This window comes from Taudactylus pleione, unplaced genomic scaffold (genome assembly GCF_031769625.1).
Source record: "Taudactylus pleione unplaced genomic scaffold, aTauple2 ptg000421l, whole genome shotgun sequence".
NCBI lineage: Eukaryota > Metazoa > Chordata > Amphibia > Anura > Myobatrachidae > Taudactylus > Taudactylus pleione.
Genome location: NW_028284823.1, coordinates 316,370 through 328,734, shown reverse-complemented (window position 1 = coordinate 328,734; position 12,365 = coordinate 316,370). Strand labels below are relative to the sequence as shown.

Genomic DNA, 12,365 nt, shown 5'->3' with positions numbered 1-12,365 from the left:
ACTGCAGTGGCAGACAGGAAGCCAATCAGTGTTATGGTGCCCATTTGCATGTAGCACGAACCCGGGAGATCCGTGCTACATGCATCTGTGTGATTGGCACAGAGCAATGACAGGTCCGTGAGACCCGTCTGTGCTGCTGTGGTAAAAAAAAAAAAAACCTGTGCAAAAAAAGAAAAAAATGGCGTGCCCCCCCCCAAAAAAGAGCAACCAGCCCCGGGCATTAGTAACCCAGTGCTGGGTGTGCTTAAATACAGGGGACAAACGACGTAGGGGTCCCCTGTACTTAAGCACAACCAGCACCGGGCTAGTCAGAACCAGCGCTGGTTGCCAAAATACGGGGGACAAACGACGTAGGGGTCCCCCGTATTCTGCGCAACCAGCTCTGGGCTCTGATCCGGTCCTGGTTCTGGAAATACAGGGGAAAAAAATTAGTAGGGTTCCCCTGTATGTTCCAGAACCAGCACTGGACTTTTTCTAGCAGGGGGCTGATGCCACAGCCAGGGGAGCCCTTTCACTGGGCCCCCCAGCCGCAGCATCAGCCCTGATCGCTAGTCAGCCCAGGCCGGGGATCCCTGGAGAGCTGGGGACCCCCCCAATAAAGGGGTCACCCTCTCCAGGGCACCCCAGGCCCAGGCTGATAGCCCAGGGATATCCCCGCCACCCCTGGTGGCGGTGGGTGGCGGGTTGATTGTGTGGTGTGGTGTAAATAAAGAATATCAAACATTGTCTTTACAAGTAGAACTGCAAGTCCCAGCTAGCCTGCCCCGCATGCTGGTACTTGGAGAACCACAAGTACCAGCATGCAGGGCATTAAGGGCCCACTAGTACCTGTAGTTCACCTGTAAAAAAAATGTTTAAAAAAACACAGGACACACACACCATGACAGTATAAGTTTATTAGACATACATACACACACACACACATGTACACATACTCACCTATGTAACCTGTAGCATCGGTCCACTTGTCCGGTAAAGTATCCATAGGGGACCTGTGAAAAGAAACATACTCACCATCTCCTATGCGAGGTTCTGTCCTCTTCGGTCCAAAGTAGGCATCCCCGGACTTGGCAAAAAAAAAAAACGAAAACGCGATCCACGAACTTAGTACCGTTCTATAGAACGGTACTTCCCGAATGAGAGCTTAGCGGCGGAGTATCACCATGGAAACCCCGCTGCTAAGCGTTCATTGGCTGAGAGAGGTCATCTCCCGTCTCTCAGCCAATGAACGGCTCCCTCCATTGTAGTCAATGGTGGGAACCGCAGGGTAAACTTTAATAACCTTGCGGTTCCCACCATTGACTACAATGGAGGGAGCCGTTCATTGGCTGAGAGACGGAAGATGACCTCTCTCAGCCAATGAACGCTTAGCAGCGGGGTTTCCATGGTGATACCCCGCCGCTAAGCTCTCATTCGGGAAGTACCGTTCTATAGAACGGTACTAAGTTCGTGGATCGCGTTCTTGTTTTTTTTTTTTGCCAAGTCCGGGGATGCCTACTTTGGAACGAAGAGGACAGAACCTCGCATAGGAGATGGTGAGTATGTTTTTTTTCACAGGTCCCCTATGGATACTTTACTGGACAAGTGGACCGATGCTACAGGTTACATAGGTGAGTATGTGTACATGTGTGTGTGTGTGTATGTTTAATAAACTTATACTGTCACGGTGTGTGTGTCCTGTGTTTTTTTTAAACATTTTTTTACAGGTGAACTACAGGTACTAGTGGGCCCTTAATGCCCTGCATGCTGGTATTTGTGGTTCTCCAAGTACCAGCATGCGGGGCAGGCTTGCTGGGACTTGCAGTTCTACTTGTAAAGACAATGTTTGATATTCTTTATTTACACCACACCACACAATCAACCCGCCACCCACCGCCACCAGGGGTGGCGGGGATAGCCCCGGGCTATCAGCCTGGGCCTGGGGTGCCCTGGAGAGGGTGACCCCTTTATTGGGGGGGTCCCCAGCGATCCCCGGCCTGGGCTGACTAGCGGTCAGGGCTGATGCTGCGGCTGGGGGGCCCGGTGAAAGGGCTCCCCTGGCTGTGGCATCAGCCCCCTGCTAGAAAAAGTCCAGTGCTGGTTCTGGAACATACAGGGGAACCCTACTAATTTTTTTCCCCTGTATTTCCAGAACCAGGACCGGATCAGAGCCCAGAGCTGGTTGCGCAGAATACGGGGGACCCCTACGTCGTTTGTCCCCCGTATTTTGGCAACCAGCGCTGGTTCTGACTAGCCCGGTGCTGGTTGTGCTTAAGTACAGGGGACCCCTACGTCGTTTGTCCCCTGTATTTAAGCACACCCAGCACTGGGTCACTAATGCCCGGGGCTGGTTGCTCTTTTTTTTGGGGGGGGGCACGCCATTTTTTTCTTTTTTTACACAGGTTTTTTTTTTTTTTTTTACCACAGCAGCACAGACGGGTCTCACGGACCCGTCAGTGCTCTGTGTCAATGACACAGATGCAAGTAGCACGGATCTCCTGGTCCGTGCGTGCATCTGTGTCATTGAAATACACAGCAGCACAGACGGGTCTCACTGACCCATCTGTGCTCTGTGTCACTGTCAGTCACACAGATGCATGTAGCACGGATCTCACGAGTCCGTGCTACATGCAAATGAGCACCATAATGCTGATTGGCTGAGAGCCGTGACAGACGGCTCTGTCAGCCAATCAGCACTTTGCCCATTAAAGGCAAAGGCATTTTTTTTTAAATGGCTGCTCGAGGTTTTGCCCTCGGGAGAGGGATCCGGGGCAGACAGGGAGATCCGAGCTTGAGCTCGGATCGCCCCGGATCCCCAAAGTTCGGGTGGGTTCGGTTTCTCAGGGAACCGAACCCGCTCATTCCCTAAGCCAAATGTGCTTTCTATAGGGCTGACTCTGTATCCACAAACAATAAAGAAATGTGTAAAACTGCTCATCACAGGTCCTAGAAACCATTTTAACAACCGTGTGAACCACATTTTACATTGCACCTGTCACCTAAAAAGTATAAAACATTAATAAACTTGGTGAACTGTAAATCTGAGGATAAGTCTGAACTGGAACACAGAACATGTGTGATAAGGTGCACCCACGCAGATTTGGGAGAAAAACAATAAAACTGTAAACAGACTTGATTGCTCCTCGTCCCACATGCCGTGAGGGAAAACATAAACAGTTTGTACACAGATTGTGCGAGGAGGGAACATCTAAACACGCCGGCCAAACAGAGCCCAGAAAACATAACACATGTACAGAGATTTTGTAGTTGACAATTAGTGATCCTTAAAAACTAGGCCATAGAGACACCAGATATTCATATATTTTTTTTTTTTTCTTTCTCTCTCTCTCTCTCTCTCTCTCTCTCTCTCTCTCTCTCTCTCTCTCTCTCTCTCTCTCTCTCTCTCTCTCTCTCCTCTCTCTCTCTCTCTCTCTCTCTCTCTCTCTCTCTCTCTCTCTCTCTCTCTCTCTCTCTCTCTCTCTCTCTCTCTCTCTCTCTCTCTCTCTCTCTCTCTCTCTCCTCACACTCTATCTATATTTACTAAAATGGAGATGATGCCAATAGCAACCATTCAGATACTAGCTATTATCTTCTAGGATGTGCTAGATAAATAAGAAGAATCTGATTGGTTGCTATGGGCAACATCTCCACTTCTAAAAACCTGCACTTCAGTAAATAAACCTCTCTATCTCTCTCACTCCCTCCCCCTCCTCCTCTCTCTCTCTCTCTCTCTCTCTCTCTCTCTCTCTCTCTCTCTCCCCCCTCTCTCTCTCTCTCTCTCTCTCCCCCTCTCTCTCTATCTCTCTCACTCCATCCCCTCCTCTCTATCTCTCCCCCCCTCTCTCTCTCTCTCTCTCCCTCTCTCTCCCCCCTCTCTCTCACTCCCTCCCCCCCTTCCCTCTCTCTTTCTCTCTCTCTCTCTCAGCTTAGATTTTTCTGTCAAAAACTCAAGCCGGTGATTATCACATATTGGCCAAGTATACATGACCTTAAATGTGGAAATTGTGCAGTCTCATGTGTGGCACACATCACTTTGCTTATCACACTCTCATTTCTTCTCAACTTGTCAGACTGAAAGATAACTGAAATTGTGACTGATGGGGCTTAATCTAACATTAAACCCAATACATAACAGCAGTTGTGAAGTTAACCATACTGCAGTAGAAAGTTATACCCCTTTTACACCGGAGCTAAAACCCGGGTTTTTGAAGGGTTAACCCGGGGAGCTCCCTGGTGTAAAAGGGCAGAGGGTTGGATCGCTGGGTCGAGTGACCCGGCAATCCAACCCAGGTAACTAGCAGGGTTTAACACGGGCGTAGCCCGTGAAACCCTGCTATGGGAATAGCGCACTCCGGGTCACGATGACCTGGAGTGCGCTGCTAGCCGGCCGATTGGTCCGGCTTCAGTGGCGCTTGGAGATGACGTCATCTCCAAGCATCCACTTTCACTCCGCAAAAGCCGGGTCTATGCAGACCCGACTGTGGTGTGAGCGGCGCTGACTCGGGAATATCCCGAGTCAGCGCCGGCAAAATTCCGGGTCTGATCCGGATAGGAACTTTGTTCCAACTCCGGGTCAGACCCGGAATTTAGGTGGAAAAGGGGTATAATATAGCATTATCCCAGCAAGACCACCTGACCAGCAGCTGCTTCACATGAATATAAACATGCATTAAAAAGGCAAATCACTGCAAAGTATTGCTGTTAAGGGTCTCATGTGGTTTAACTTCATGAATTCTCCTACCTATAAAAAATAAGTATGCTGCAGATTTCATGTTCTGTGCAGGCTTCAGGTCGCACAGGTGTTTCTCCTTTCAGACTTAAAGGAGTTCTAGGCCAGATAAAGAAGCCTGATTATAGCGTAGGTGGAGATTGGTTGCTCTCTATTAAACGTGTTTGAAGCTTTTTTTTTACATTGGGCAAATTGCACAAAATACATTTGCTTGCCTGCCAAGCACAACTAGAACTGGCAATGCACCCTCTTCACCCTTATATCTCATTTTAATGATCTTGACATCTCATGTTCTCACTTCTCCGTAAAACTTTGTGTACCTGGAAGCCTACGCTGTATTAGCTGTGATCACCCATAATCCTCCCTTTGGCTGTTGCAAACTGCGGCTCCTTTGCAAATGCTGGCGGCTTGCTTTACAAACACTTGCGCTTGGTGGAAATCTAGGTGGAACTATACATACCATACCCCAAAAGGCTTATGTGCTGTGCCATGACCGTACAGTATGTATGGTGCTCCGTAAATTTGAAATTTGGCTTAGGGTTGGTTGAAAGTATACACAATGCTGGTGATTGGCTGACAGGATACACATTGGTGGAGGACAATGCACTCGGAGGTCATTCACACGGGATGTATTGATTTGCTGATTCTAATGGAACCTTTGCAAATTAATTACATGTAATGTCTCAGGTGTAAATTGGTGCAGGTATGAAAATATAACTTTGATCACCACTGTTACCCATTGTTTTCTCCTGTTCATCCAGATGAAAGCTGTGAAGACAAGGCAACTGCTAACTGTTCCCTGGTTTTGAAGGTGAAGCTGTGCTCACACTGGTATTACCGGAAGGCCTGTTGCCGAGCCTGCGGAGGGAAAGCCTCCTGACTGTGGCTTCGTTGGTGCATTTTGTCCTTTATTTTTGTGAATTCTGTATATTTTGGAATGTGCCTGGTGCTCCTATTAATAACCCTGTGACCACACTATTGGGGGGCTTTAGATGGTGAACGAAGGTGTGTGTGTGGGTGACAGCGGTTATTTTTACCTCTCCATTGTAATATAATTTTACAGTGCCTAGTGATCAACCTGCTGTTCTCTTTATGTGAATGCGCCTAAGATGCCTCTGTTGCAAGCTCAGGCAATCTGTGTCTCCTGCTTCAGTACATCGCAGAAGCTGGGGCGCCACTGGTTACCCGTGTCTGCTTTTATTATAATTATCCTAAAAGGGACCATGAGTCTGCAAACAGTGTTATTGTAAAGAAGTACTGTATTTTTTTGTGTTAGAAATATATAAAACCTTGGCATTATATACTGGAGCAGGCACAGGGAGATTGAGGACCTCATTCAGAGTCGGTCGTTGCGGCCGCACGGTCGTAAGGGAAAAGGGGACGGATATGCAAATGATGCACTCGCAAGTTGCATCCTTAAGATCGGATCGTTAGCTGGCCGACCAAGGGGAGGATGCGACCGTAAGACAAAAAATATGCCCCCTTCTCGTACGCATTACACGTCATCTCCGGCCATATAAGGATTAATCGAGACCATCGGTAACAATCGGAACTGGTCGTAGAGCTTAAGGTTGACCATACCCTCTCTTAAGCTCTACGATCAGGTCAGTGTACAAACCACCCATATCACGTGTGCCATAACACTACTTTGTTAATTATGCACTCCCATAAAACGCTGTTCGCATAATTAGGCACGCCTGCGTTCGGATCTCCACTCCCCCGTTTTCAAGCACCTTCCCCTGTTACCACCCACAAACGCCTCATCCTGTCACTCAAACTACCGACCTGGCTGTGTTCAAGGAGAGAGAAATTTCTGATCGTAGCAGCTAGCTTGCGCACACGCATTGCGAACTTTACGCATGCGCAGTTTAGCGAACATCGGTGGCGTACGACCGTGCAGCCGCAACGACCGACTCTGAATGAGGTCCTGATTTTGGTGCTAAGACGTTCCTTCCTTATTCAAACAACAGCTTTGTAGACCAATTATATTTTCCTTCATATGGTTTAAAAAATCTGGCATCCATAAGTTTATCCTGTTATTACCGACCAGATCGGAAGAGTTTACACCAGATTTGGGGATTTTCTTAATAAGATCTTACACCAGGTGGTATATTTACTAAACAGCTGACATTCAAAACCGCTGATTAACGGTAACTTTGACTGTTGAGTTTAAGTATAGTAAAAAAAAATTATTGTTATTGCTGTTTTAAATCCAGTGGACAAAGCAGTCAGTAGTCAATGGCTGTTTAATAAATAATATACCCCCAGGTGTGTAGAACAAGTGCTTACACCAGGGGGTATATTTACAAAAGTGCAGGTTTTTAGAAGTGGACATGTTGCCCATAGCAACCAATCAGATTCTAGCTATTATCTTCTAGATAAATGTAAAGTAGAATTTGATTGGTTGCTATGGGCAACATATTCACTTCTAAAAACCTGCACTTTAGTAAATATACATCCAGCTGTGATGAAATTTTAAGACTAGAAAAAAACTGTAAAATATAATAGATGCAGTCTTATATTTAGATTTAATACAATAGTCTCTTACTGACGTACATCTTTTGAGGTTCTACACCTGACCATAAATCCTAGAAATCTTCCTCCATTTAATATACAGTAGTTCCCTTAATCCATCTTTCCTGGACTCCTTCCTGTTTTACAATAATCTGTTATCCTACAATAGCAGCATGTACTATGATATGGTAACAGTCTACAATATTACTGTAAGTCAGCACTGGGGACATGACATAAGACAGTGTTTTCATGGAATATCCCGTAAATATAATTTGATAAATAGGCCCCATAATCTGGGAACTCTTTTATGCAGTCATGTACTTTGCAGTGCTCCAGGCAACACACTCAGCAACAAATCTGTAAATGGATTAAGTTACGTTAGTACATACTGTTGCCTTCATTTTTATTTCCAAAGAGGTGCTACACAGTGCAACGGCTGTATAAGTAAATGCCTTTTTGTTTTGTAAACATTGTTTCTGTGGTTTGTAAGTACTGTGTCATAATGCAAAATAATGCACACCAAAACATCACCGGAAAAAAAGACATTACTCAAAATGGATGATCAGGACTTTGGGCACTTCCCAATAATGGTCTTTGCTAAAACTTGGGAAATTTGTGCTGTTCTCAAAGCTATGGCTTAAAAAGAAGAAAAGGGCATTTCAGGGAAAAATACAAATAAACCATACAAGCAATGCAGAGATTCAGAATTTCTACTTGTCAGTTTTATCATGTGACTTCTTTACGGAATACCATTCCTGGTTTTAAATACCCATTATGTACTAATTAATAATATGTCCTCATTGTACATTACTATTTGTAGTGGCATGCCTTATGTTGTGGTGTGTATTATTTTGCATTCTATTTATATATTTGGATGCATGCCATCTACAGTGTTGCACCCAGCCATATGTTGGTAATTAAGGTACTATATTTGTAGCACAGTGCAGGATGGGTAGCCCTAAAGGGATTGTACACTGTAATATGATATTTAGTAAATCTCCCTCCTCCCTATGATATGACTTTGGTGGGGATAACTACCCTGGAACCCCACCATCTATAGCCGGTTCTCTGAGCAGCAGGAGTGATCCAAGGTAGCAGTTAATGAAGGCCAGCTGGCACTCCTCCAATCAGAACCAGGATTTATTAAGATCTGCTGCATTGGATCTCTCCTACCGTAAGAAGCCATGCAGGGATGAGTTGACATGTGAGTGATGGGATCAGTTGGGCTTTCATGGAAGGGACTTTCTGCAAAGTAGGGAGGGGATTTACTGGAAATCTTATTTGAAGTGGAAAATCCCTTTGGGCATTCCAGCTTCTGCTATTTACAAGGACCCTTAGATAATCTCTTAGTATCTTCAAAGATGTAGATTAATCCCAGCTGGAGTGCCAGTAGGTCTCTGACATAGAGGCTAAAAAGGGAGATGAGAACCCATCTTTATGCTGCAGCATCCCAGTTTATGGGCCATGACAGAATCTAATTTTGTATTCCTGAGACAATGGCCGCCATACCCGGCTCCTGCTATAATGAAAATGGCTGAAAAAGATGTATTTTATTATTATAAATAAAAGATCTAAACAGAAAAATGTGATTTATTGTGAAACTTTTTTTTCCTTAAAAGCACTCTTTATATATATATACATAAAAGGTAACTTATGAGCCACAAAAGTAGAAAACCGCAGTGTGAATTACCTTTAGTGACGTCAGATGTCCATATTTGTACAAGCACGCCTAGTATGACTGGGACGCCTGGACTCAGGGGGTCATTCAGACCCGCTCGCGAGCGCAGGACGCTCGCAAGCGGGTCGATGTTTCCCCACTGTGCATGCGCACGACGGAGGGAGCTCCGTTGTGCGCATGCGCGAGACCCGGCGAGCGACGGGCTCTTCATCGCTCCGGGTCTTGCACCAAAGGGGGCGTGCTGTCGATGTTGATTGACAGCACGCCACCTTTGGTGGGCGTGCCGGGGGCGTGCCTGATAGACAGAGGCGTTCTCATGGGAACGCCTACCGTCTGAAGCCGGCCCCACTGACATCACTAGTGATGTCAGTGGGAGTGATTTTGACCGTACCGCAGGGTCTCCGTCGCAAGCCCGATGGTCGCGATGGTCAACAGTCAATTATTGAAACGATAAACCAGCCCCAAAGGATTACTTTACAAGGATCAGAAAACTTTATGTAAGGGCCTTGCCCTTGAGTGTTCTGTTCCTTTGTTTTGGCCTGGTGTCTAGCCAGAGAGATTTTGGCAACTGACAATAATTGCAATCAAAATCTCTGTAGGATCACCAGTAGAACTAGTCCTGTAATGGTCCTTCTTCTGTTACCTTCCTGGCTACAGATTTATTACATTACTAAATGCATGTGTCTTGCTTCCAAATGATTGGGCATCACAGCCTCTCTGCAGCACTCTCAGATCTGTCCATAGCAATTGCTCCATTAATTTCACAGCAGCTTCTCATACATAATGTATATATATTTATTAATGAATGACCCTAGCAACGTGCCTTTTGGGCTATACTTCCATATTTCATATGATCAGTGGAGGTGTTTGCTTAAATTAAAAAAACAGCAGTTTGGATATACCCATCATGACCACAATAAAATCATCGAGGAGATCCCATTAATAGACGCTCACTTCTTTTGGTGTAGTTTGGTAAAAGTAATTGCTAGGAGTTTGTTCTTTTCTTTATGGCCACTCATATCATGATCACGCTGAAGGAAGCTTCAATAGTAGCATTTTCTACAGTCCAGTGTGTACAGGGACCTATCCTAAATGTTCAAATAAAATGTGTCAAACTACAACACTTCATTAAAGTTTTTTTAAGTCATTGCAAAAGTCTTTTGTTCAGTGAGAGACGAGGACCCTGGTGCCTGGCCACTGGCTATGTGATACATCAAGTACACCTAAGCTTAACATTTTCAGTCCTTCTAACCTTATTGCTCTATTTAAGGAGTTTTGCAATATTTAAACTTTGATTATAACCCCTGGATTTATAATGACATCAAGGACAATATCCTAAAATCTCCTTGGTCCGAGATCGCTAAAAGCTTTTGCCTATCTCTTGCTCAGGGTTTAAGCTCATAAGATAGTTGGACATCTGTTCTGTTGTTATATGTATTCCTCTATATTTTCAAGGTTGCTCTTTAGATGCAACCATCTGTTGCACCATCAGACAACAACAGCCCCATGGCCCCATGCTAAGTGCAGATTCTCAGTAAGGCCTCCAGTGTAAGTGATTAAGCATCTTAGTTCGCCACCAGTTCAGCACCCGTAACACGTGAATAATACGCCTTTGAGTAGACCCCTCCCAGTCACCACTCAGGTAGTACCAATATATTTCCCACACTGTGTTCATCATTATTATAAGGAGTAAGGAGTAAGGAGATCAATAGAAGTGAGGTATCCCGCAACTACGGGGTACCAATTCATTGGATTGCCAACGCTACTGGCCCACAATTAACCAGGCTCATCTAGGGAGATGAACACATGCACAGTCTGAAGTGACAGTTACAGAGAGGACAGTTAGTGATGGTTACAGCTGAAGCAGAGCTGGACAAGGAGGTGCTGGGTGATCTGCTCATCAAGGTGAGAGGGAGAAACAGAGCTGAAGGGCTTGGCAGTGGGATTATCCACAGCCGCTGAGAGTTAAGGTGTATACACACACAACGATTTTGTTACCAACGATTTTCTGAACGATTATCTGTCAGATTTTTTAAAGTGTAATGAACGATTTTTTGTACTACAAACGTTTTTTGCATATTCAGTTAATGAAAATCGTTCAGTTGGTCAGTCTGACTGAACTACAAACGTGAACGCGCATGAACGATAATCGTTCATCGTTTTAACTTAGAAAGTGAACTATTTTTTGAACGATAAATGATATCGTTAACGATAATCGTTCAAAAAATCGTTGTGCGTGTATGCACCTTAAGAAATAGGAGGATCAGTGAACAGAGGGCCTGATTCAGACCCGCTCGCGAGCGCATGCGCAAGCCCCGGAGCGAAAGACAAATTCTCCCGCTCTCGTACTCACTACAAAAAGGGCGGCTGTCAATGTTGATCGACAGCTCGCCCCGTTTTGCAGGTGGGGCGAGTTGGGTGGCTACACAAACGGAGGCATTCCCAAAGGAACGCCTGCCGTTTGTGGGAGGCACCACTGACATCACCAGTGATGTCAGTGGAGAGCTTCCTGCTCTGTTAGAGCAGGAAGCTCTCTGGGGCTTGCGACGGACGAGATCCTACCACAAGGGTCTCATCGCAAGCCCCGATGGTCGCGATAGTTGTGACCATCGCGACCATCACCTGGCCGCCCGCAAAAGCTGTGGGTGGTCACCCACAGCTTAGTGAGCGGCCAGGAGGCCGCAAATAAAAAAAAACAAAAAACGCCCTTATTCAGAGCGAGCGCTCTTAAAGAGCGTCCAGCTCTGAATCAGGGACAGAGAAAGGAAAAGTTTGAGAAAACAGCATAAAGCAAAATTAGATTGGGCTGCTAATATCTCTGCATCCAGAGGCACTTACACTTACTGCAGGGAGCTGGCAGTTACTATCATACCTGACTTTACCCAAGTTCAGAGGAATTTAGTGATACTCACACTATTGAGAACATTCCAATTACACCAGATTGTGGAATAAATATTGTTGATAGATTACATCTGAACTATGTTGCATCTCTCTGTGTCCTGGGAATCCTTGCCTCTCTGCTGGGGTGTGGCTTTTAGTGAAGATCTGTTGCGGAAAGAAGACTTCCCCAGCAAGGTAACTCTGATCTGTATGCGCACCACACAATTATCACCTTTACTACTTCGGGGTATTACAGAAGTGCTGATGAGATGGAATCTCTATGAGCCATCAATATTAATTGCTGCTAGCTCTGGATTCCCTCTCCTACACTGAGGCCCTGATTCAGAGCCGTACGCAAACAGCAGTACGCTCGTTGCGTTCCGATGTTGACTAACCTCGCATGCGTCGGTGTAACACTGCGCATGTGCGTACGGCAGATTGCGAGCTTATTTTGTCTCATTCGGAAAAAAGCGTACAGGAAGTGACATGTCCAATGTGATTGACAGAACAGGCCGTTTTTGGGTGTTGACGGGGGTGGAGATGGAAAAACGCAGGCGTGTCGAGGCGTTTTTGGGGCGTACATAC

General features: G+C 45.7%; 1 protein-coding gene across 2 annotated transcripts in view; it reads left to right on the top strand.

The window, feature by feature from the left end:
* LOC148506184 (ADAMTS-like protein 2) overlaps window positions 1-7,025 on the top strand; it is a 63,909-nt gene extending 56,884 nt beyond the window's left edge. For both annotated transcript variants that reach the window (XM_088447133.1, XM_088447132.1), the window contains one exon: window positions 5,470-7,025. In XM_088447133.1, coding sequence (XP_088303259.1) covers window positions 5,470-5,588 — 119 coding nt within the window. In that variant the 3' untranslated portion in view covers window positions 5,589-7,025. The remainder of the gene's footprint in view (window positions 1-5,469) is intronic.
* Window positions 7,026-12,365: the final 5,340 nt, after the last annotated feature.